The 26,264-nt window shown below is 37.5% G+C and overlaps 1 protein-coding gene across 3 annotated transcripts in view; it reads left to right on the top strand.

Moving 5' to 3' along the window:
* Positions 1-26,264, top strand: part of LOC145984375 (dedicator of cytokinesis protein 7-like) — a 138,746-nt gene that overhangs the window by 86,470 nt on the left and 26,012 nt on the right. For all 3 annotated transcript variants that reach the window (XM_083118035.1, XM_083118037.1, XM_083118036.1), the window contains 3 exons: positions 4,645-4,905; positions 7,494-7,588; positions 12,156-12,327. In XM_083118035.1, coding sequence (XP_082974161.1) covers positions 4,645-4,905; positions 7,494-7,588; positions 12,156-12,327 — 528 coding nt within the window. The remainder of the gene's footprint in view (positions 1-4,644; positions 4,906-7,493; positions 7,589-12,155; positions 12,328-26,264) is intronic.

Raw genomic sequence — 26,264 nt, 5'->3', positions numbered from 1 at the left:
GATTATCCATCTCTAGGTTTGGATAAATATTAGGGATTAAGAAGTATAATATTGATTGTTTCAAGTAGAATTGTCATCAAGTTAATGTAATTTGAATTCATGCTTATCAACATTACTTTCTTAGAGATTAAGTACAAAATGTAGTAGCAGATTCCTATTACATGTTAAGCAAGAATATTTTTAATAATATTATGTGGCAGTGTGATGCTGTCTCATCTTTATCTTCATTTATATCTAGTTATGCAATCTGCACTACATGGAAGAGGTTGACATTTGAGTGCCTTACGAAAGGGTCACTCCTTACACCCTGTTTTATTCATTTTAGCAAAGCTTTTAATAATTTAGTTTTCATTAGGTATTCACCAATATCAATGAAGTATAGATATGAAATTTATGAATATGATAACTGATATTACATTTATCTGACATAAAATTGCATATTTTTCATGAAGAATCTGAATGTTTCATCCTAAATTAATATATGTATACTGGTGACTACAATGCATGTTTGTCTTAGAAAAGTGCATTTTTAAATATTTTCTTTACAAAACAAAGATATATATGTATATTATGTTTTATGTTCATAAAAATAACAAAAGGACATTGCTGTGTGGTTTTTACGCACACAGCTGGAAATTGGAAATGATGTATGTAAAAGTGTGTTTCTTTGTACATGCTCTGGCCTAGGTTGCTTTTTGCCTGGTAGTCGGAAAAGCCAACAGTTGGGTTCTCTCAACGGCTTCCCTGTTTGAAAGGTAATAATAGGGCCTTGCCCTGGTGGTTGGGAGGCGAGTCATTTGTCGGAGGTATAAATACCAATTCTGACTTTGTTACGCTCTCTCTTATGCTCTCAGATTTTCAGGCTCACAGATCACAGAAAGTGGCCGTCCCTCAATGGATTGACAGTTTTTTGGATGCAGTGATACACACAGAACATAAGCGCCATAGCTATGCATAGGGACCTCCACGTGATAAACTGCAGGGGCGGGTTAGCACTATGGTAAACAGTGCACTCATAGAGTGAAGTCTTTATAAGTGCAAGTCTCTGTGTTATGGGGCAAAAGGCAACCAGGAGCAGTTGATATTGGATTTATTATGAAAATATGTATATACGGCGAAGGATAGAAGTGTAAATAAATGTTTGTTATAAAGAGATAATTCTGTGAGACCCAAATCATGTCAACAGAATGGGGGCTCATCAAAACATACCGTAGAAGCTTGTTGTCGTATACAGTATTGAATTTGTTGAATTCAAGGTTGCACTCCATACTTTCTCGACCATGGACTGCATGCACTCTATGACATTGCGTTCTCAGGTACGTTCAAGATGCAATATGGCTCAGGCACCAGGAAATAATAGACGCGGCATTGCTTCGCACGACATTGGGGTGGTCAGAAGACAGAGAACTGACCCCAGAAAATGTAAATGATCAATTGCAGGAATTGGCATTACGTACCGGGGACAATGCAGGCAGGCGAGAGTAGCCAGGCTCATCAGCTGATCGAAGTTTACAGGGAAGAAGACATGAGAGAGCATCTTGTCAGAGAATATAAGCTACCCCTCCCCAAGTTTGGCACAGTACCATTACAGGAAACAACTTTAGAATTTTATGATAAATTAGAGTTCTTTCAGGAAACTTGTCGTATATTGGATCAAATATTGCTAGATCATTTAATGTTCGTCGCATTATCAGGGGATCTGTTGGAATGGTACAAATATTGGCAAAATGTGCTTTGTGATATGAAGGCATTCAGGAATGAATTCTTGAGTGAATTTTTTCATTCCTCACATGAGGAAGTACTGCAGGAAAAAATCGTAAGGCAACGCAAGGCGATAACAAAGTTTTTACAGCTTTCATTAGAAGAATGCAGCACTTGTTTGAAATGGAAACAGAAGCTCAGAGGGTGCAAATGATCACAAGGAAAGTGAACCCTTTGTTTCGCCAGTATCTGTACAGACATGAATTCAGAACAGGTGCAGAATTGTACAACGAGGGACATCGCATCCAGAGTTTCGAGATGGTTTTCTTCGAACATCTGGCAACACAAGATAGCCAGGAAGATCCTGTTATGTTTTCCCCTCCTTACAGGTGGAAACAAGCAAATGCGGTCATCAAGAATCAAAAAGGCGGATCGGAAGTTTCTGAGGCACTAAGGTAACTGGTGGATCCTGCACTCAGCTTTCTTCACAAAAATAGCTCTCAGCAAAAGGGATCAGATCCTGAGAAGGCTAATGACCTTGAGAACAAGAAAATTCCCTGCAGAAACAGACACCTTCATCAGAGGGTCCGCTCGGACAGGGGTGTGGCTTCAGGTCAAGAAGAGGGTCGTAAGAGGGATGTGCTTTGTTTCGTTTGCCAGGGTAATCACTATAAGAGAAACTGCCCGCAACTTAAAGAAAGGCATTCTGCCGCTATTGTGCTGGCCAGGAGGTTGCGTCCAGGAGCAGAGATTCGTCGAAAGCACATTCGCCGCGACCGGCAAGGAACAAGAATGGAATTCGCTGTTGGGGTTGTGAATCACAGCATCATATCTTCCGATTCTGCCATGAAAAGTCAAAAGAAAGGGAAAGTTCCCAACGCACTTGCTGGATAAAGGATGAATCAGGGTTGCCAGGCAACTTGGCACGAAAAAATAAGTATCGTCGAAAAAAGGGAAACACCATTCCAAAATATGCGAAAGAGCCTCTTGTTAGCTGCAAGATAAAAGGTCTGGAATATCTAGCTTTCGTCGATGTGGGAGCCAGTTGTTCCTTACTAGATGTAAACATGGCGAAGTTGCTACAGGAAAAGGGGGCTAAGCTTTATGATGATGGCACTAAATTAAGTTTAGCGGCTGGCACCACTCGTACTGTCGGCTGGATGGTCTTATTTGTGGAATTAAAGGGACCCATGATTAAACAGACATTCCTTGTGTTGAAAGATGCAATAAAATCAGTTTTATTGGGAAGGGATTTTATATCAAAAGCCAGAATGAGTTTGCATATCTGAGTCAACGCGTGGAGTTTCTATGGGGAAAAGGATAACATTTTTTACTTTGACGCTCCAAGAAAAGCACAGAAAATGCTGGTGGCTATTGTTGCAACTGCACAGCTAAAAATTCCAGCCAGGGAGGATGTCTATGTACTAAGTGTTTGTGTATTGGGTCGTTCGAATAAAGGAATGAAATGAGAAGCACAGGGGGTCCGGGCCAAGGCTTTGTTACAAACATGAAGGAGAGAGTATCTGGCTGAAAATGCACCAAGGCTAACCGAGACGGCCGTGCATCGGTATCCACTTGTTTCAAGGCAACCAGATGTCGCCCAGGAAGAAGATGTAGACTTGGTACTTTGTTTGTGGGAGAAGGGGGTACCCGGTTCAAAAGAGGTGCCTAATGACGATGGTTCTGTCGAGATGCGGATGCGCCCACAAGAGAATAAAAGCGAGATGCCCGTGAAGAACATCAAGAAACAAACTGCAATTTACACAAAAAACCACCGTGATTGGCAGGAGAATCTGCCTAGTCTTGAGTATGGTATCAACAGTACAGTCACTAGCAAAACTGGATATTTGCCATTTCATCTTCACTACTGCCGCCACTTAGACAACCAGTTTGACATGTTGAAACTGGAAGTGGCTCAGGATGATCTGAATGGGCTGGAGGAAGAAAATGTTGCACATGTAACAAGGCTGACAGAGAAATGGAAATTAACGCAACACTCAGCGGATGTTAGGAATCTACATTCAGTTCAAAATGCCCAGCCTGAGCTGGAAATGGAGAGTAGGAGGCCTGTGCGGAAAAATGTATGTTGTAACTTCAGAAATCTGAACTACGAGAATGATTTCGGATTTCGGATTTCTGGCGTGGCCCTAGTAAGGAAACCATTGGAGTAAGTCATGGAACGACACCAGCAGGGTAACCATGGAAGACCAGGGTGTGCTGGAGAGTGGCATCTCAGCAGAGGAGGACTTCCCAGTTTCAGGGGAACTACATGATGTCCTGGATGTGCCAGGAAGATCAGTGAACTGTTTTCAGGTGACTTTATTTGCCAGTGAAAGACATTTTTTTCAGGGGACTCTATTTTGTATGTGAAAAGACACTTAAAAACTGCAATATGAACTGTGACTAGTGAAGTGTATTATTATTTACTTTTTGTGTTTATGGTGTATATCCTTCCTTCAGGAGGGGGGATGATGCAGTGTGTTTGTGTTTTGTGCATGTGTAATGTGTAGTGTTGTTTATTGTAAATTTTCACGCGCTGCTGGGACTGATGGAAAGTGTGGAGAAGGACTTTCATGGACGTTGGAGTATTCTTTATGTTTTATGTTCATATAAATAAGAAAAGGACATACATTTTCACTATATTTCAGTCCATTTATAGAAATTATCGGCAATTTTAGCATTGCTTGCATCAGCTGATACTAATTCAGTTGTCCCAATTTTTATTAGTTACGTTATTTTATTCAAGGAACTATGATATTTTGTCTAAGTAATTTCTCAGGAATGTCCTGTATATGTACAGAATTTCTGGCAATTTCCTTTTGCCTTCTACACCCAAGCAACTTCTTCACATATTAATTTTTAGAATTACTTCCCTGGTTTCAATTTTATCCTATCATTTGCTTGAATATATTTTAATTTTTTGTCTTTGGACTTCATCCACAGTGCAGTAATCAAACAGAAGCTGCAATGTGCCTTGTGCATAGTGCAGCATTAGTAGCTGAATACCTGGATAAAATTACAGGATTAAAGCACCTTCCTGATGGAGCAGTTTCATTTCAAAACATTACTCCAAATGCCTTAGAGGAGTGCATTATCAGTGAGGATGTATTTACCTCAGCAGGAGATGAGACAACGTTTGGTAAATATTTCACAGAGGAAGGTCTGGTAGGACTGTTAGAACAAGCTGCAACCACATTCTCTGAGGTAATTGTCATTATTATATATAATTTATACAGTGCATGAAGTGGAAATTCCTAGGGGGATGCTTGGTAGAGTTTTGGGATATGTGATCAACATGGAGACAATGCAGTAGGTGGGGGGATGGTTTATGAAAGTTTTCTTTACAGAGGATAGCATCCCCCCATGTTATACTAAAAATGCTACACAAATGTTAAATGAAAGTAATTCACATTTTCTACTAAAATCAATTAAATAAAGACACCTTGGCTGGCTGTGATTAATTTAAATTAAAAAAAGTGTGGAGGAAGGTAAAGAAGCATTTCAATTATTCTTATGCTTTTTTAATTGTGTAATAGTTATACATGCACACATGTAAACCAATGATTATTCTGGTCTCAGAATAATCATTGGTCCATTTTCTGGTATGATATTAATTCATATCTATATGTAAAAAGAAAAAGAAATTGCAAATAAAGAACAAAGAAAAAGGGGGGAATCCGGTAAATATTTCACGTCACTCACGTTCCAGTATAATTTAAGGCACCAGGACAAATGTATGCAGGTGGAGGAGGGCATTTTTCAGGGGTTCCCCCCTTTATTTATGTATCTTATATATATATATATACAGGGTGTCGCAAAACTCTTTCAACAACGCTTGGGTGCTGGTAGATATCATAAAAACAAGTAACTTTTCCCTATAAAGTTTACCTCGAAAGCGCTTAGTTTCTGCGCTATAAGCGCTTAAAATATATCCTGTATGTATGCAACCCAACACAGCAAACGCTTTCTCTGACATAACTACCAGGGGCGCGTGGCAGGGTTGCCACTAGCGTTCCTCGTTAAGAGACACGACTTGAAAACAACAACTTGGGAGTCTTGCCTGAGGTATTTATAAACTGACCAAGACAAATAATGGACAGACTGAAATTCAAGATTACTCATTCTAAAATATCTCCATAATTGATTTGGTTTATTTTAATTCGCTTTTCTGCAACCTTTGGCTAATCGCGAAGATGAGGATGATATGATGAAATAACAAATGACACCAGGATTTAAACCCAAGATACCTGGCGCCGTACCGAGCTGTGCTAACCACATCACCACGGAGTGTTTCGTGTATCATACGATATCAACAATTGCAAGGGAGACGTGAGATATGGGATATCCACGAACGAACAAATGTAAACATGATGTGTTTGCTGCCTCATCTCGAACACGCAGACTGTAATGTTATTACAATTTATTTATTAGAAAATTCTTCCTATCTGTCCTAGCGTTATTGGTAATTGTGTTCGTCTCATAAGGAAATAATTGCAATGCTCTTTTAATTTAATGATTGATTCATTGATTGATTGATTGATTTGCTTTATTTGACTTCGCTTTTTGTGCATCTTTTGGCTAATTTGCAAAGATGGGGATGAGTGATGATATGATGAAATTGATGAATGGACACTTACAAACATTCATGCCAGGCCAGGATTTGAACCCGGAACCCTTGGCGTCGTAGCGCGATGTGCTAACCACTCCGGCACGGGGAGGTGGCTCTGCGTGTTCGAAACGAGGCAGCAAACACATCATGTTTACATTTGTTCGTTCGTGGATATCCCATATCTCACGTCTCCCTTGCAATTGTTGATATCGTATGATACACGAAACACTCCATGGTGATGTGGTTAGCACAGCTCGGTACGGCGCCAGGTATCTTGGGTTTAAATCCTGGTGTCATTTGTTATTTCATCATATCATCCTCATCTTTGCGATTAGCCAAAGGTTGCAGAAAAGCGAATTAAAATAAACCAAATCAATTATGGAGATATTTTAGAATGAGTAATCTTGAATTTCAGTCTGTCCATTATTTGTCTTGGTCAGTTTATAAATACCTCAGGCAAGACTCCCAAGTTGTTGTTTTCAAGTCGTGTCTCTTAACGAGGAACGCTAGTGGCAACCCTGCCACGCGCCCCTGGTAGTTATGTCAGAGAAAGCATTTGCTGTGTTGGGTTGCATACGTACAGGATATATTTTAAGCGCTTATAGCGCAGAAACTAAGCACTTTCGAGGTAAACTTTATAGGGAAAAGTTACTTGTTTTTATGTTATCTACCAGCACCTAAGCGTTGTTGAAAGAGTTTTGCGACACCCTGTATACACACACACACCAGTAATCACCATACAACACTAACAAATTTTCACGGCATGTGGAGGACGTCAAAGCCAACATATGCAATTAGTAATATTTTGTTTGATGAGATCTTATCTAATTTTCTATCCTGTTTCTCTTTCTCAGCAAAATAATTCTCTATGTTATGGCTGCAAATACATCAATTCTTGCATAGAAATGTTGGTGAAAATTTGCAAAAATGTAATGACATTGTTTATTGTTCATTCTGGTAGTGAATACCGTGCGTTACTGGGGGTTCACTGCTCTTGTGCACTATAGGGCCAACTGCACCTGTGCTTCATTCATTTCATTGCTTTTGGTTGTTAGAAAGCTTCAATATACATTTAAAAGATTATGACAACTGAAATAATGAAAAGGCTTAAAACAAATTATGATTATGAATAATGCATTGAGTGTTATTGACCTTACCAGATATAAATTGTTTTAAATTGCAGGCTGGTTTGTATGAGATGGTGAATGAAGTTTACAAAATCATGGTTCCAATAGCAGAAGCACACAGAGATTTCAAAAAATTGGCCAATATTCATGGGTGAGTGAAATATATACAATCAAATTCATATAAATATTTTAGCAATTTGCATTACTATTTAGGTAATTCTATTATATAAGACGTAAGCGAGTTACTAAAAATATATCCGCGAAACTTACTTGTAAAGGTTCTATTAATTTCGGTGGCTTCTGACACCATTCACTTGGGAACTCGATGCTTTACTGTTAGGTTGACTTCTGGTTCCTGTTGTTTCTCAACTACCGCTAGGGGCGCTGGTGTAGCCATTTTGTCTGCTGCACATGATGGGTTTGAGTTGTTGTAATAGCAGGAGCCAAACATGATGAGCCTGACCACTGTTGATGTTCAGCTCATGCAGAAAGTGCATAATTGCATGCGTGTCTTTGATTTTGGTGTCAATTAGGTTGTGCGATATATGCCTAACAGAAACTTTTTTGGATCCTGAGTTTGTTGAACTTGAGGTGCCTTGCTAGTCCGGTAGTGGGTTGGGATTTTTTTGCATCCGTTAAGTGCTGTTGTATATGCTCATTGACAGATCTGATGGATTTGCCAATGTAATGTGAATTGCACTCACACAGGGCATCATATACACCTGTGTTGTCTAGTGGGGAAAGGATGCTCTCTTGTGTTTGCTTAGGGCACGTGCTATTTTGTTCACTGCCTTGTGTGTGAGTTTGATGTCATATTGTTTCAGGGTCTTGGCTAGGCGGTTGGATGTAGTCTGGTGGTAAGGGAAGGCAAACCATTTAGCTTTATTGATGTTGGCTGGGTGTTGTAGGTTAGGTTCTCGTACTTGCATTTCCGCTTTGCTGCACCATGTAGAGAGTTGATGTACTGTGTATCCATTTTGAAGTCCTATGACTGTAACTATGGCAACTTCTTCCTTGAAATCTTCTTCACTTGAACAGTGCGAGAAAACTCTTCTGTAGAAGTTAAGCCATACATTGGTTTATGTTGGGGTGGGTGGTTGGAAAGGGAGTGGATATACTGGTTCCCTGCACCTGGTTTTCTATAGACTGTGGTGGTGAATTCGTTGCCCCTTTATTTGATGGTTACATCTGGGAAGTTAATGATGCCTTGGTTTTCCCGTTCTATTGTAAATTTCAACCTAGGGTAAACCTAACAGTAAAGCATTGAGTTCCCAAGTGGATGGTAGCAGAGACCACCGAAATTAATAGAACATTTACAAGTAAGTTTTGCGGATATACAAAGGCTGTCGCAGAGAAGGTGAGACAGATTTTTTCCTGGCTTGGCATCACTGCCTATGGTTTTGGCACTAGTTGCGTCGTGTAGGATGACTCATTCGGTTTCTGTAGCAAGTTGTCACATGTTGCGAAACCACATTAGTGAGCAGCTGTGTTGATTTATGTGGAACGTGTTTCGTTTACCCCTCCAGGTTTTTGTGTATAACATTGTTTTTCGCAATGAGTATTCAAGATGAACAGCGACATGCCATAAAATTTTGTTGGTGTTAGGGAAAAGTGCTGCGGAAACATATTCAATGTTTTAACAGGCATATGCCAATCAAGACAGACTGAGTAGAACCACAGTATTACCAAGGAGTCATTGAGACTCTGAGCCAGCACATAGCAAAAGAGAGGCTGCATTTGAAGAACTCCTTCACATTTCACGACGATAATGCACGCCAGCATACTGTGCGGGCTTGTCAGGATTACGCAATGAAGAGAAAAATAGAAATTTTCCCACATCCAGCATACAGCTCGGACCTTGCACCCTGCTACTTTTGGCAATTTCCATTTTTAAAGGCCACTTTACATGGTCGTCATTTCATGAAAGAAGAAGTGATCACCGCAGCGCAAGTTTTCTTCAGTTCGCTACCTGACGACGAATTTTCAAAGACATTCACAAAGTGGCACGTATGGCCGCTTGCTTAGCTGTCAATGGTGCCTATTTTGAAAAAGATGTACGTCTACTCGATATGGCTGATTCTGAATAAAAATTTTGTTGTTTGTATTTTTTTGTTTCATTTTAATGATTCTTGGAGGGGTCCATGTACATGCTTGTGTTTCAACTGCTACGCAGTCATGACTTTTTGACCTATTGCGCTCATTTTGGTCTCAATCGGCAGCTAATGAACCGAATTTTCACCCTAGTACATTTGCTAGCCAATGGAGGTCGCTGTTTTCCTATACAGGAATTAGTCTCACCTTCTCTGCAACAGCCTTTGTATCTTTAGTAACTCGCTTTCGTCTTATATTATCAACCACGTTGTGTATTCCCCTTACCATGAAATACTATTATGTTGTCATAAAATCTTCAGAGAACCTGATAAATGCTTTAATGCTTGATTATTGTACTATAATTGTGTAATTTCATAGTTATTTCAAAGAGGTGACTTGCAAATGAAAACAACATAGTATCAGTAACTGCTCTAAATAATGATATAAGAGTTCTCTGAAAGAAGATATTCTGATTTTTGGAGAGTAGGTTAGTGATTACTATTTTTTAAATGATGATATGAATGACAAATTTATATTAAGTATATAAATTAGTATTGAGTTTCTTTTACAATTGCACTTCTCACAAGGGAAGCTATCGTTCGAGGGGCGTTCAAGTCAATCCGGGACTTTTGAGTTTATAAAATGAAAGAAAAAACTTTGAAGGGGTGGAAACTGATTTTATTTTTGTATGTACTCCTCTGCTACATTTATACTGTTATTCCATTTTTTAACTAATGCCTGGAATGCTTTGGCACAGAAAGATTTGTCAGTACGTTTGAACCATTCCAAGACAGCCTGCTTCTCTTCGTCATCACTGCTGAAATGTTGACCTCTGAGGAATTCTTTTAGGGGTCCAATCAGGTTGAAATCACTTGATGCTAAGTCCGCACTGTAAGGGGATGTGGCAATAATTCCCAGCCGATTTCCTGGAATGGTTGCATAGTGTGTTGAGCGGTATGAGGTCTTGCATTGTGCTGCAGAAACAGACTTCAACTCTTCTGTGCTGGTCAAAAGTGGAAAGCTGTTTGGGTACCCAGCATGCACTAACTTTTTGGAATAGCAAAATGTCATGAATTATTGTGTTTACTGTTTCTAGAGAAAGATTGCACACCTTAGCAATTTCATGACAGGTTATGCGACGATTATCAATGAAAAGCTGTTCCACGTGCTGAATGTTTCCAGGAATGACTGCTGTGGGCTGGGAACCACCACGACCTGGATTGTCAGTGACAGACGTATGACCATCTTTGAAGTACTTGCACCATTCAAATGTCTTACTACGGCTGAGTGTTTCATCACCTTACTGTGCTTGCAGTCTTGTGTAAATTTCAGCTGGTTTGATGCCCTCCTTCACTAAAAACTTCATCATCACATGCTGTTCTGTGTACACGTTCACACTGTTGTCCACCATCTTGAATACTGGTCTCTGGACTGGCATGTGCAATGAGCACCGCCTATCAGTAACAGGACACAGTTGCCAGTTCCTGCTGCATGCACTACCTCCACCCTGGGATTTGTATTTAAACCTGTATAAAAATAAAGTCCAGGATTGACTTGAATGCCCCTCGTAGCTTACAAGGACATGCTTGCCCATTTATGGCTGCTAAAATTGCAGGTGCATGTTCCACTTTCTGATGAACCATGTTCTGTGTGTTGCAGGTGATTTAAAAATGCTTCACTTCACACCTGTTGCTTTGTTTCCATGCTTGTCCACCCCTGAAAGTTTTGGGATGATTGTAGTCAAGAGTAGTCAGTGATGATGTCAGAGAGAAGCAGGTGGTCCTTGATCTGCTAGTGTTCTCTTTGCATGACACCTCCCTCCAACAAACAAAAATAATAGAATAATAAAAAGTGCTTCCAGATCAATTATTCATTTTATGTATACTATTTAGTCATGGGACGTTTGCATAGCTGAATTGTTAGTACTCTCATTTGTGGTGTGCACCCTGTTGGAAGCACCCAAACTTCAATTTTTACCTAGTTTCTTGAGTTTGATTGGTAAGTTACTTGAAAATAAAAATTTGCGAGCCCTGGTCTACACATTGTCCTGGGAATCTCTGGAGCAAGTGAATGAAAACAAGTTCTCTGCACAAATATTTACTGGAGAGGCTGAACCAATTAACATCTGAGAGGGAAAATGAATGCATGGAGGAGAAAATGCAGCTGCAGCTACCAGCCATTTGCAGCAGTGCACACTGCTATGCCCTGCCTATTCACTTTCTTCCCTTCTTTACCTTTATGCATGGTCTTGCTACACAGATTCCTGAGACAGAGTGTAGAAAGGTAGACAATGTTGACAATGGAAGTCAATGCTCTAACCACATGTTGCCAAGTCAAGAACACTCGAAGGGGTGTTCTGCCATGGAGGTGAGTTTTGTTTAGGGTGTGACCTCCTCCATCAAATATTCTTGCCCCCTTCTCCTCCCCCTTTGTTTCATCATTTCTTTGTAACATTGCTTGTACTTTACATGATTCAACTTTCTTTAAAAAATTACTAAAATTTTAATAAGATTTTTTTTCATATAGCTATTGAATGTATACACTTTATTAAGGCAAACGAAGCACAGTTATTATTAAAGTAGATTCTATACTCAAAATGTATTATTGATGTCTTCATCTATTTTCAGAAAACTGCAAAAAATATTCACAGAAATTGGTAAGCACAAATCAAAACGAGAGTTAGGAACATACTTTCGAGTTGTGTTTTATGGAGCAGGTTTTGGAGATCTAGATTGCTGTGAATTTGTGTACAAAGAACCTATGCTTACCAAGTTATCAGAAATATTTAGTCGTCTTCAGGTAATAAATTACTATTTAGATTTTAATTTATATCAATTTAGGTGAATGTATTCTATTTAGTAAGGTCTTTCAATTCATGTTTCCATTAACATATTAATTACTATAGTAGTAGTGTAATTGATGCTATTATAAACTCAACAAATGATGAACCCCCCTCAGGCAGATTTGCCTACACTTAAAACTAGCTCAACATGCCCATATGAGTTTCTTGCTCAAGTGTAGCACCCTGTCTAACCCAAGATTTTTGTAAAAATGCCCTCGGGAATTTCCCGAAACTACAGTGTACAAATGATGAGCCCTCTCAGATTGATTTGCCTACACTTACAAAAGGCACTTCTGTGAGATTTTTGTCCATAAGCTTGTTAAAAATAAGCCCCTCTTGATATTTTTTTTGTAAGCACTTAAATCTAAGCCACCCCCACCCACACCCACACACATGTACACCCACACATACCCCCCTCACCCCCCCTCACACACACACACACACACACACACATATTTACTTCCGGTCCACTTCCGGTTTAAGTTCAATTGGGCACCAGGCTCAACTTGTATATCTAGTATTAAGATAATGTAATTCTTCTAGAATTGTTCTGTGACTCTCTCATTTCTTACATCATAAACATATGATTTTTCACCTATGAGAATAACACTACATATAGTGTCATCAGGGAGTGTATTGTGGAATTCACAGATAATTTTAATGTTTGTCCTGTCATTAACCACAACTTGTTTCCTTTTTGAAGTGTTGATGACAAACATGGGTGCTTTGAATTCATCTGGTGTGTAATACATGTCAGTATTGCCAGTAGTGACCCTTTTGTATGCTGTAAATGCTTCATATAATTTAAGGAAATCATCCTTGGACATGTCTAAATTATAATTTTCTCTAGGAAATACCTAATTTCTGCCATTTTTAAGATAAATGTTCTTGATGTTGCAGTTATCAAATTTACTTGAATTTTTTTCCTGATTATTGTGTCTTCCAGTCTGAAACAGTACCACCACAAAATCCGGCATGTCATATTGTATACCGGAGAATGAATTTGTAGCATCAAACTCATAATAAGTACCAGCGGCAGGCTTCTGTACACATTGATATGTATAAAATTGTAAAGGAACCTGTGGATTTTTTATTATATCTGCTTTGTATTTAAGAGCATAACTGGCTTCATATTCAACAACCGGGATTCTTAGCTCCATAGTCTGAATAAGGCATTTGCCTTCATCAGGTAGGGTGTTAGGCAGAGCTGCCCCAGTAGAATTTAATGAACTGTACCTCATCAAAGCATTATTATCATTGGCAGCTCTTCTAAATGTAATTCTTAAACCACCCTTCCACATAATATCTTTGTAATCTGAGAAGAATCCTGGCAACAGGCGCATAGGGAACAGCACTGTGTGGCTCTTAGATATAATTTTATCACCAGCCTCAAATCCACCTATTTTGTAGTAAGAAGCCTCGGTTTTGGATAATTTTAGTGTGGCCAAAGCTGTGGAGGTAATGCCGGGATAATCCACTCTGTTTATAACAACACCATGTTTTCTGATCTCAATTTCAGAGAACAGATGCGGCACAAAATTATCTACCAAACTTATATTTGAATTTGCCGGATAATCTGTTCCATCGAGCTTTACAACATCAAATTTGATGTATAGATCTGCTCTGTGGGGGTGTATAAAGCCATCCCCTACATGAAGATCAACCTCAATCTCTGTGTTGGGTTGATTTAAATTTGCAAAGGTCCTCCTGTTTGGGGGGAATGATTGTAGCTCATAACTCTCAATATTTTCCATTTTTTTTGTATGTATTTTTATTTAAATATTAATCTCTATGATTGCAGTTGTTGTGGCTCCAGCAAAATCAACTAATTCTTCTTTTTCATTAGTGACCATCAACTCAATGTAATCTATTCTATTATGGCACACAGGAAAATATAATGTTGGTGATGGAGTGTAGATGATGGGCTCCATAAATTCAGAGTTAGGTTTGAATGTTGCAATGATGCCAGTTTGTTTGTGAGTGCCTATGCCATTTGATTTGGTGATCATACCCTCGGCCACATTACAGTGAATATTTAGAGTCTCTATGGCTAAGAACTTAGGTATATTAATAGCAGTGTGTTTGATGGCCGGTTCAAGTTTTGTGTTGTTCTCAAAGCCTAACAGTTCTCCTATAGTACCCAGATCCACTGTTTCTGTAGCAGATACAATCTCTACTCTGTGAGTGACAGAATTTTGAGTTAATATTATACCTCTGGGTAGCTGAGCATTTAGAGTAGATAGATTATACTGCCCTGGAGTGATGACAATTTTTTGGTCACCAACTGCAATTGTGTTGTTGTGGTGTGTAATATTAGGGATCAAGTACATGCCATAAAATGCTCTGAGAGCTATTGTTTTGGGATACACTATATCATCATGTAATTTGAGTTTCAATATTGAATTTTGGCTGGTGAGATGGAATACCCCCATGATGTTTTAAATACCACAAGGCTTTTTGAAAATTTTCAATTGATGGTTTATTTATTTGAGACATATATCTAAGAACAGATAAACACAAATGTCCACAATTAACATCTTTGAAATTTTGAACACGGGCATTATTGTAATAAAGATTAGCTGATTTTAGATATTTTACTAAATTTTCAGGTGGAACACCTCCAAATGAATCAAACACAAATGCCTCATTTTTTAAATATTTAAGATAACAGATCCAGTGAGTGCCCTGATTTTTGTACTTATCCAAATTAACAATGCCACACTCTTTGTTGAGTGGTTGCTCTGGCAAAGAATCAGACATGTACACACCTCTAAAATTTTTGATGCCCAGTGGCTTGATTAAAGCTTCAATATCTTGGTTTGTAAGTGGCTCTTGTTTTTTTTAAACTTATTCATGGCTCTCTTAACACCTTTGCCTTGTTTCTCCATGGCCAGGTTATGGCGCTTCAATTCATCTAATACTGCCCTATTCTTCTTGGCATCTATTACTGTTTTTGCTATGGCAGCTGATCCCCCAGCCAAGCTCCCAACAGCCCCAAGTGCTGCTAAGATGGCCGGGATAGTAAATATGAAACCCCCCACATGTGATTTTTTTCTAGATTGTTGTAATTTTTTTAATTGGGGGTACTAAGCAACAATTTCATACCATGGCCCTTGGCAATACAAGAATTTTTTTTCTTGCGCTGCTTTTTGGTTAAAAGACTATCAATAGTTTTAAGAGATTTAAGACCTGCATAAGGTATTTGATACATAACACCCTTGGCCTTCATCCTAGGTTTATTATATACATATTCACAGCCCCCACCCCAGTTTTTGTTTGCTGTTCATAGCTATGGTGGTTCCGTATGCTGCTATTCTCTCACTTAAAGAAGCATCTTTGCTTACAAATCTACCAAATGCAGCCTCTTCTAATTTCTTGTCTGCAACATGTCTCTTGTCAAGATCAGTATGTGTGTTGTATGCTATGTCATGGTCTCTGCAAGCAGCATCTAGGGGATTAACACCAGGATCACCTCTGTTTAATCTATGATCTAGTTTTGTGCCTGGACCACAATACTGATAGCCTGGAATATGTAGTTCAAATGGCAGCTTGTTTATAATGTCATTAACCAACCCCCGACCCTCAGAAATATTCCAAAATTTAGGTGGTAGAGTATTAATAATTTTTATAAGATATCCAATCCCCTTAGTGTCATTCACTATAAAATTAGACAATTTTGTGCTTATCATGTCCATAATTCCAACCTTTTCATTGTAAAAATTGTGGTTGCCAGCATTTTCCTCCCCAGCTATCACCAATAACCTATCTACAAGTTTCCTGACATCATCAACCCAGACAAATTCTTTAGGCAGGGTGTTGTATTGTTTGATTCCACTGCCAGTCTTGATCTGTGACCATATGGGCTTGATTAAATTGTTGTATTTTGTTCCACTGCTAGACTTGACTCTTTTTTGTGTGGGATCATTGTTCTGGTATAGAGCATCTGATTTTATTAATATTTCTTTGTAATGCTCATAATCTTGATCTGTATAGCTGCCAGGCCTTTTCCTAGTCATCAGTTCCCACAATCCAGGTGTGCCGGGATATTTAACAAAACCACCTTTTTCTCCAAGATGAGATTCTGAATATACAATAAGATCATCTCCCATAAATGTTACTCTGAAATTGCCAATTCTATGTATGATGCTACCATCACGCTCTGTGTCAGCATATAAGCCAAAAACCTCATCTTTGTTGTCTTTAGGTGTGCTTAAATATTTTTGAGCAAGAACACCCAATTCAATAGGATCCAGAGTAGCTTCAATTCTTCGAGGAGCAACAGGACTAGGTGTATGAATACTAGAAAGTGAAGTGATTGGATAATCTAATATGTTCCTTGCAGCTACAGGTACAAGCTCTGTGATCAAATTTTGATTTTGCTCTGTAACAGTTTTGATATTTTTACCTAATTCACTAATAGCATCAATAATTGGCTGTTCTGTTTGTTTGTGTTGTTCATAAATTCCTCGGTTCTCTGATTTCCATCCCTTAAATCTTTTTACAAGATAATCTCTTAATTTAAGATCATCAATGATTGGCCTTTTCATGGTTATTTATATATGTTTCAATGTCTAGAAAATTGTTAATTTTATTTCTATATTTACCACTATTGGGTTTTCTTGTCATATCAATTGTGACAAACCCATAACTGTCCTGGTTCCAGCACCTACTGCAAAACTTGGAAAAATCATTGTAGCTCAAGTCCCCACCTACATATTCATCATGTATGTGTTTGAGGTTGGTATGATCTTGATGAAACGCACATATAAAATTGCTGTTGTCTCGGATCAGCTGCTTCGGTATTTTAGAAAAAGTCTGTGCCAGGTAGAAGCAATCAATGTTTTTGTGTCGGCCCTGTGTAAAGAAATTTCTAACCTTGTTTTGATTATCCAGTATAATGTCATCAAACACAACAACAGAATTATCGAGACATTCGTGGAGTGGCTTAACATCTGATTCAAAAGTGGCAATATCCAATCCATCATATAGCTTCATCAGCTGCTGATATTTTAATTGTTCCAAGCTCTTAGAGAAAACATACAAGTGCCTGTTTTTCCAGTCTAACCAGTTGGGTGCCAATAAAAAATTATCAATCATTAGTGTAGTTTTACCACAAGCTGATGGCCCAACAATAAGACATCTAATATTATCAGGCAGCAACTTGCCATTTCTCTTAATCTGCTGTTCAGGTTCTGGCAGCCTCTTTATAACATCCCAGGTGCTCATATTATCACTTTGTCTGCATCGATCCAGCTGTGTTCTGGAAGTCCTAGCCATTTGACAAATAACTTGTTGCCTTTTCTGCGGATGATTTTTTCTATGAGCATTGTGTCAGGCTGTTTATTTTTGTTGAGTTCTTCTTCATAGAACGGGCCTTTGAGAATTTCTCCTCGGTGGTCTTTTATTATATATGTGTTAAGGGTCCCAGGTTTAACTTGAACCACTGTAAATAATTCAGTGCTCCAGTTTCTTGTAAAGCCTCTTTTGAATAAGTGCTTATATTTGCTGATTCTTACTTGATCACCCACCTTGTATTTGGCTTTTCTTGTTGTTGGCTGGTATCTAGGATAATAAACAGTCCTGATCAATTTTTGCTCATCAGATGAAGTTACTTCAGAGGGTTTCATGTTGATTGTGGAATGGACCGAGTTGTTATATTTATGTAGAAGTTTTGGAAGAATATTAAGCCATTTATAATTACCTTGAAGTGCAAATTGTTTATACATAAGATTTTTTAGGGTTTTGTTGAATCTCTCTACAATTGAGGCCTTGAGATCACTGTAACTCGAATAATGTTGTTTTGACTGGCTTTTAATAAATTGTTGGAACACAGAATTATAGAATTCTTTGCCATTATCTGTTTGCAAATAGCACGGTGATCTTCCACTCTGATTGATGATTGTCCTGAAGGCTTCTGTAACACATTTTCCAGTCTTGGATTTGAGTGGCACAGCCCAGGCAAATTTTGAAAATGTGTCTATTACAGTGAGTAGATACTTGTAGCCCTTGTTGATTTTGTCTAAGTTTTTCAGCTGTCCACTTGCCATCTCAATCAAGTCGCTCTGCCATAAATCATCTATGCCTTTTGTGACTACTGGCAGTCTCTTATAATTATGTCTGGCTTGTCTGTGTAATTCATCAACAATAATTTGTCTAGACATAATATGAAAACAAGAATATTGCAACTATGGGGTGTTCAGCAGCTGATACTACAGGATTTTCTAAATATAATTTGTCTCCTATTTGTACATGAAATTCCAGAGAGCCATCATCTTCAGCATAAGATGTTTCTAATGTATTGGGATCTGTAAAATCCTCTAACTCTACACTGGTGATTTTTGGTTTGTTGTCAGCATTTGTTATTGATAAGGTGGGGTAGTGGTGTGCCTGTGGTTGAAGCCAATATTTGATCTTGAATTGTCTCAGTGTGCCCCCAACAAAAAACTGGTAATAAAATTGTGCAGGGGACAGCATATATATTTTGCCACCTGGTGTAAATGGTGAATCATATTCTTTGTTGGGGATGCTGTACAATTCAAGAATTACTGTATGTTTAGGATTCTCGATTATGCCTGTTATTTCTTTTTCTGCTCTAAGCAATCTGCTTGTTACAGATTCAAGGTGCTCATTGATGGTCCTAACAACATCATCATGGCCTGGCTTGATTTTTATGTCCACAACAAGTTTCTTGTATTGTTGCACAATTTGTAGCTGGGTGGCAAAAACAGACAGAGCATTTGCTTGATTGGATTCCATGGTCCCTAGCTGTTGCTTGATATTAGCTACAATTTGTTGCAAATTTTCAATAACTGCCAATTTTGAATTTTGAGCAGTAAGATCATGGACCTGTCTTCTGATATCCTCAAACAGGGCATGCAGTTCATTAATATGTTGATTGGTTGGTAGAGTGGCCACTGTCTGAGTAAGTTGTTTGATCTCTGTCTGGATATTCTTGATATCTTCTGATTTCAATATGCGATTCACTGCCCTCTTAATATTTTTAAGTTCCTGTGATGTAGGCAGATTTGATACAGTATTTTGCAAAGATTCAAGTGCCAATTTCACATTATTTAATTCAGAAGCATCAGCCACATTTTGCATAGCATTTTGGAGCAGGGCTATATCTGCCTGAGTAGGTGTTGATTGTTGTAAAATTTCAAGCTTTGTTTGGATATCATCAATCAAATGATGAAAATGAGATAGCTCAGATTCAGTGTTGAGGTTTTCAAGTTTTGTGATCTGTTGCTGGACACTGACAAGGGTATCTACAATCCCAGGCAATCGGGATTCTAGAGTTTCTTGTACATTTGTCAAATCACTTTGCACTGCTGCTATTGTACCCTCAAGATGGGTTATGGTACTTTGAATTTTTCCAAAATCTTCATATGTTTCAAGTTGCAGCTTAATGTTGGCAACACTCCGAGTTATTGCACTCAAAGCATCAGAAGATGGCAAGTTGTTCATAAAATTTTCAAGTGACTCAATTTTTTCTTTAACCTCGGCTATGGCATTGTTTAGAGGGCCCAGATTAGGTATCTGGAGTGATTGAATCTGTTCCTTTAGAGTGGAAATCACTAGATCAAAATCTTCTTGTGATTTTATGCTTTTGACAATTGTTTGGAGCTGTGTCTGGACATTGTTTATCTGCTCTTCCAATTGTTGTTTCAATTGCTCAGAGTTGGTGGCCTGGGTCTTAAATTTGGCTTGAAGAGCTGCTACAGCTTCTTCTAAACTTTGAAAATTATCCAATGTGGCCAAATCAGTATATTTCTGAAGCAATAATTTGAGTTCAGAATCAATTTTAAGAAGAGGGTCCATGCATTGTGATTGCAAATTTGTAATTTCTAGTTGAAGACTGGCATTGAGTGTGGTTTGTAAAGCTTGTAAATCACTTCTTAATTTCTTGACTCTGACATCAAGCATCAGAATCTCATCACTGTGATCTTCATGTCTTGTATGGCCAAATATATCATTAGGCATTTTTGTTTTAGTGGTTATTTATTATTGAATATCTGATTCTTAATTCTATAAAAAAGGGTATAAGCTTGTCATAGGATCCCGGGACTTCAATATATAAGCAGTCACCAGCAGAAACAGTATAAACAGTGCCAGAAACCATGTTTGAGTGCTTAATTCTATAAATATTTCTCCCTATTGAAATCTTGACATTACCCTCAGCGGTTGTAATAAATTGCAATTGACCACCTACAGGTAATTGGTAGTGATTTAAATTATTGTTAAATATGTACAATGTTTTACCTGTTTTATCATCAACATCTGTAAGTATGCTGTTCAGATGAATAATTAACAAAGCACTTAGTTTAGATATTATATCAGGAGAGGGTTGTGGTGTTGGCAGGTCCATAATAGCCTGTTTTTTGAACCCAAATAAGTTCATAGGCATGTTTATTTATTTCAAATCATGCTCTGTAATTGGGCATTGATTGCCATTTTTCAAATCACAATGACCCCATGGTAGAGTATGTATGCCACATGACAAAATGCATCTCTTATCATCATGTGGGTCCAGAGCCACTTTTCCTACAATATTTGTAGTCAACAAGTGATCCACACTCTGAATTCTATTTTCTGATGTTCTGATTGTGCTACATGATTTGAGGCAATTTTTGTAATCTTCAAATTCAAGCTCTTTGTCAACAATTACTCTGCCAATGCCCTTGGCTTTTTTTTGCAACAGCACCACTACATGTTTCAAAGCTGTACATCTTGGCCCTTAACCCAGCAAATGCCACAATAACATCACCAAGTGTCTCATCTTTTAACTTGCCAGGCACCTTTTTGTTGTGGGGTTTAAATTTTGAATGTTCAGTGGTATCAAAATATTTAAACAATTCAGGTTGTGCTATATCTTGATAAACATCTTCTGTTTGAATATCAAGAACAAAACTATCTGTGTCCATGTACATCAATTTTACACAATCACCATAAAAAGGTTTCAGCACATCATAATAGAGCTTTAACATGTGTAATTTGGCCAATTCCAATATCACAGCCCCTACATAAATAGGTTTATCAAACTTAATCTTTGTTTTTTTCATATTAAAAAGTGCCATATTTTCATCATAAATTCTTCTATAATTGAAATTAGGCTTTGCAATCAATTTTTTGCTCCGGCTGGGGTCAGTAATTATTTTAACATCAATATGTTTTCTGACATTTTTAATTGTTTTGCCATACACTGAATTGACCATCAATTTAAACAAGGTCTTATCAAATTGGCTCATTGCAGATGTTCGAAGCTCTGTGTTTGTATCAATATATGGCTTCAACCATCTTGAGTGCCTGAACCTCAAAACTTTGCCAACTTTACTCACTTGAACACCATGTTTCATCAGGAACTGGAGGTTTTTGTAATATATGACATAACCCTGTTTTGGCTCTAGAGTCATCATCAATTTCTTCTGTTTAGAGCCAGGTGAGCACTCAACCTCAGGAATTGGGGGCAGATCAGAAAATGTGTTGTGTAAATCATCAGGAATTGTCAGATCAACCTCTAAGAACAGGCCATAGTTACTATCATCAAAATCCTTAAGATCTTCAATGTTGAAATCTTCAACCCACTCAAGCCCTGCATATGGCAGTTTTTTCATCATAGCATAACCATAGAGGCTGTTTGCATCTACATACAGTATATAATTTGATGGCAGTGCTGAATCATAATCGGGAATATATTTGTTATTTGCTCTGGCATATCTCTGAGAACATTGCACCATGCCTCCTCTTATACATTGTTCCATAAACAGATACATATCTTGATCCTGGATCAGATCCAATTGCATTTTAGTGTTTAAAAACATTGCAGACCATGCTAGGCCCGGAGCACTGTAAAAATACATTGGATCCAGCTTATAATTTTGCATGGAAGATTTTCTAAATGCCTGAAGTATATCAGCTAAGAGGGTCACATCAAGTTTTAAATATGCTTTGTGATAATCACCAAATGACTTGCATTTTAAATTGTTCCACATCAACTGGGCATGGTGATAATCATCATCAGTGATTCCAGATCCTCTGATTTTGCTGTAAAAGTCTTGTTGTGGTGGCAGAGCACACTCATCAAATTTAGAAAAATCTGTAACATAGTCATATGGATATACACCCTTCTGCCTAATTAATTTCAGGTCCTGATTTGGAAACAAAGCACATGTGATTTTGAATTGATCATCAGATAATTGAGTGGCCAGTGTAGCCAGGCTAGCAGACAGAATTCTGTATGAATCAAGAAATCTTAAGTGGATAGGAACACCATTAACTTTAATTATCTTGCTAATGGCAATATATTTCTCATTATTTTCAGCTAAAATATTTAAATTCTGCTTGTCAAACCCCTCGTATCTGATCAAATGATGAAAATCATAATTGGATGCACCATGGCAAAATATAGGGACAAATTTTGGTCTCTGGATCTTAATATTACAGCTATTACACAGGGCCATTAAGAATTTACCATCTGTATGAGAATGGTGATGTACCTTGATATTTGTATCTGAAAATTCAGAATCACATACCGGGCATTTTTCTGCATTGTTGAAATCTTCAATCTGTTTCTCTGTTAAAGGCAACATGGGTTTTGATTTTAATAAGATATTAGATGCTATGTCATGACACTTATTTTCTATTCTATCTGCAAATTCTTTGATGGCATCTGCTCCCATGTATAAATCTTCTTTACTAACAACCCCATCCTGTACAACCACATAATAAAAACTAGAAGGTTCATGTAGCTGGTATGATGTAATTGAAGATTCATCAGGATCTGGACTGCAGAATGCAAGGGGTTTGAGGTTTGATTCAAAATCACAGACTATATATGCTGGGTGTTCCAACAAGGCCTCAAACTTTTTGAATTTGGCATTTTCATTTGGGTTAGGCATAAGCATATGAACAGGTTTATGGTTGCCACAGTATTTCAGATGCTCAATTAACTTGTTTTTAGCAATTTTTGCATTTTTTTCACGAACCCCATTTACCATTTTTTGACCATCAAATACAGTTAAACATCTTCTGCACAACTTAAATATTCTATTAGATTTGTCTAGTTGTGTTCTGACTAAAGCTTCAAGATTATGTATCAGAGTGTAATGGTGTGTGCCATCCCCTTCAATTAAGAGCAGATCAATCGGAACAGCAGAATCATCATCAAATGTACTGATTCTGAGAGGTGCTATCAAACAATTGCCACGGCCAGTAGAACAAGTAAATACATTAATAGATAATTGTTTACCATTAATATCCCTTGCCTTTTTTTCAAATTTATCAATATTCTGAACAGACATTGGATATTCTAAGCCCTTCATTGCTTCATCAAAATCATTTTCATGCTGTTTATAATAACTTATTCTCTCAGGATTCCTTAAAACTGGAAACAAAGCAGCTAAAATACACCACAAAAAGCATTTCTGGTCGGTATTTTCTATGTTAACCATGGCTCTTTTGTTTTTAATATTGGCAGGTAATGGCAGATATGTAGATCCTTGTAATGGGCTGAATTCAGAAATATTAACATATAACTTGTGTGAATAACCGCATAGGCTCCATCCTGACTCTTTTGTTGCAAATTCAGAGTGTTTAATATTCAATTGATCTATCAAACTGCTTATTATTTTGTCTGAATTTGTATTTGAGTATACAGGTACAGTTTCTGTTATGCGGGGCTGTGTAAATTTTGTGCCATTTGGTTTCTTATATTGTGTAAACAATTTGAGAGACAGCTTTTAAGAGCCATTTTGTGCATTTAGAATTGCCTGCACATCAGGATTTATACTGTTCAAAAAATTCTTAATACCACATCTTGGCTCTGATACAAACCGGTAATCCCTAAGTTGGCCATTAAAACTGCTATGGATAAGTGGTGCATAGCGTGGCTGCTTTGCTGCTCTAGCATTAACAGGTGCTTCATGCTTCCTTTTCAGACCAGATGTAGATGGTTGTGGGGGCAATGTTGATGACTGTGCAGAACAAGAGCCTACATGTCTATTGAAATATGCCTTGCTAAATATTTTATGGCATTTGGGGCATATTTTTGTGGGAGTTCTATATTTGCCTGGGTCACAATTTTTTTGGTGCCTAGCAAAATTGGGGCTGGATATATTTTTATTACACTGATTGCAATATTTTTGATTTGGCATTTTTGTTGTTGGTTTATTATATAAGATTTCCTGGGGTTCAATTCAAACTTTTGTACTTACTATATATATATATATTTTGTTCAGCTGTATGCTTTGTATATTTCTTGTGTATATTTAATATGTTAATATTATTAATTTTTATCCTCGGTTTATTATATAAAATTTTTTGGGTTTTAAATCAAAACTCTATGCTTACTATGACAGGTTGTAAAGCTAATAGCCTACAAGTGGAAAAAGAGAATAAATATTGATCTACACTGACCTAGCACAAATACCTGCACAGACATGCATGTCCTAAAAAGGCAATGACCTAGCACTGTGTTATGTATTGATTTTTGTATAACAGGCTGGGACAGATATAAGCCTGACTCTAAATATGAGTGGATTACAACAAACAAGCTGGATGTAACAAATATCAGATTTTTTATACAAAATATAAGCCCTTTTGTTCAATATACCAGAAATATATTTAATATGAATAATAAGAAATGTTATATATTAAACCAAACAGGCCTGTAGTATGAAAAGCACTGTAACAACACATCTGTACTCCTCAGCCACTCTCACAATACTGGCTGATATGTAATGCAAAATCTCTTTATATACCCTAAGCACGGATTAAAACTTCTGAAACAATAAACCAATCAGAATATAACACATCATCACATTATGTCATAATTAAGCAATTAGAAAACAATACATGCCTAATAATTTGTTGCATAATATTTATTTATATTTATATTTATATTTATATAGTTTATAATAGCATCAATTACACTACTTATAGTGTCAATGAAATATTGCATTTAGTGTTTATACAGTTCTATTCAGATGTTAACGTGCATCACAATTTATGTTGGGTGAAACTCATACATTTTGACAATTGCCATTCGACCGACATCTCACACACAATTTCGGCCATTCAGAGTGGTACTGAATTCTGTTGCACATATTTTAGTGCCAAGGTATGTTGGTGAGGCATGAATTGATTTATTGACTTGTGGGCAATATTTTTAAACAGGTCCAATGCTGCTATTTGCAACTGAGTTCCGTGATGTGCTTTCTTCCAATCAACTTTCAAAATTTGTGGGGTGAAGATATGTTTATGCCGAATAGTTCAATGGGTCTTACAAATGTTTCCAACTCTTACCTATGCACAGTTACAAATTGTGAAATGAATGTCAGGTGCACATGGTTTAACACTGACAAATAAGCCTGTATGAAATACAATTGCATTATAACACTGTATTTAATGTAATTTAATGTTTATCAAAATAACTGAAGTGACACTGGTAAAGATCTGACAGTTTTTCATTTATTGGTATTGACTATGATAGATGGGATAGTTGCAAGGCAGTAAGCAGTACATCCTCTGCTCAGGTGTGGTGCATTTGTTGTGGTTTGCTTACAGAGACGAATACAATTAAGTTCACCCAGAGAAAAGCAAATGCTCTCATTTTCATTTGGACACTCAATCCTACATGCATAGATTTGATTCTTTGAGTACTTCATCCACATGCCATATTGACTCGAATCCAAGAGTTGGCAGACTCGTGGAGAAGGCAAATCAAAAACGATTACCTGAAAAAATGGACATCCATGACAAATTCAAGTGCTCATGTGCATAATCGTTGATGTGCCTAAACAAGGTGGGAGTGACAGCTCCAATGATGGCAACACTGCACACTGATACTTTAGAATCCTAAAAGCTTAAAGACATCTACGAGGTATTAATCATTTGATGT

This window comes from Lepisma saccharinum, chromosome 2 (assembly GCF_977018435.1).
Source record: "Lepisma saccharinum chromosome 2, izLepSacc3.1, whole genome shotgun sequence".
Taxonomy (NCBI): Eukaryota; Metazoa; Arthropoda; class Insecta; order Zygentoma; family Lepismatidae; genus Lepisma; species Lepisma saccharinum.
This window is presented reverse-complemented; position numbering and strand designations above follow the sequence as displayed.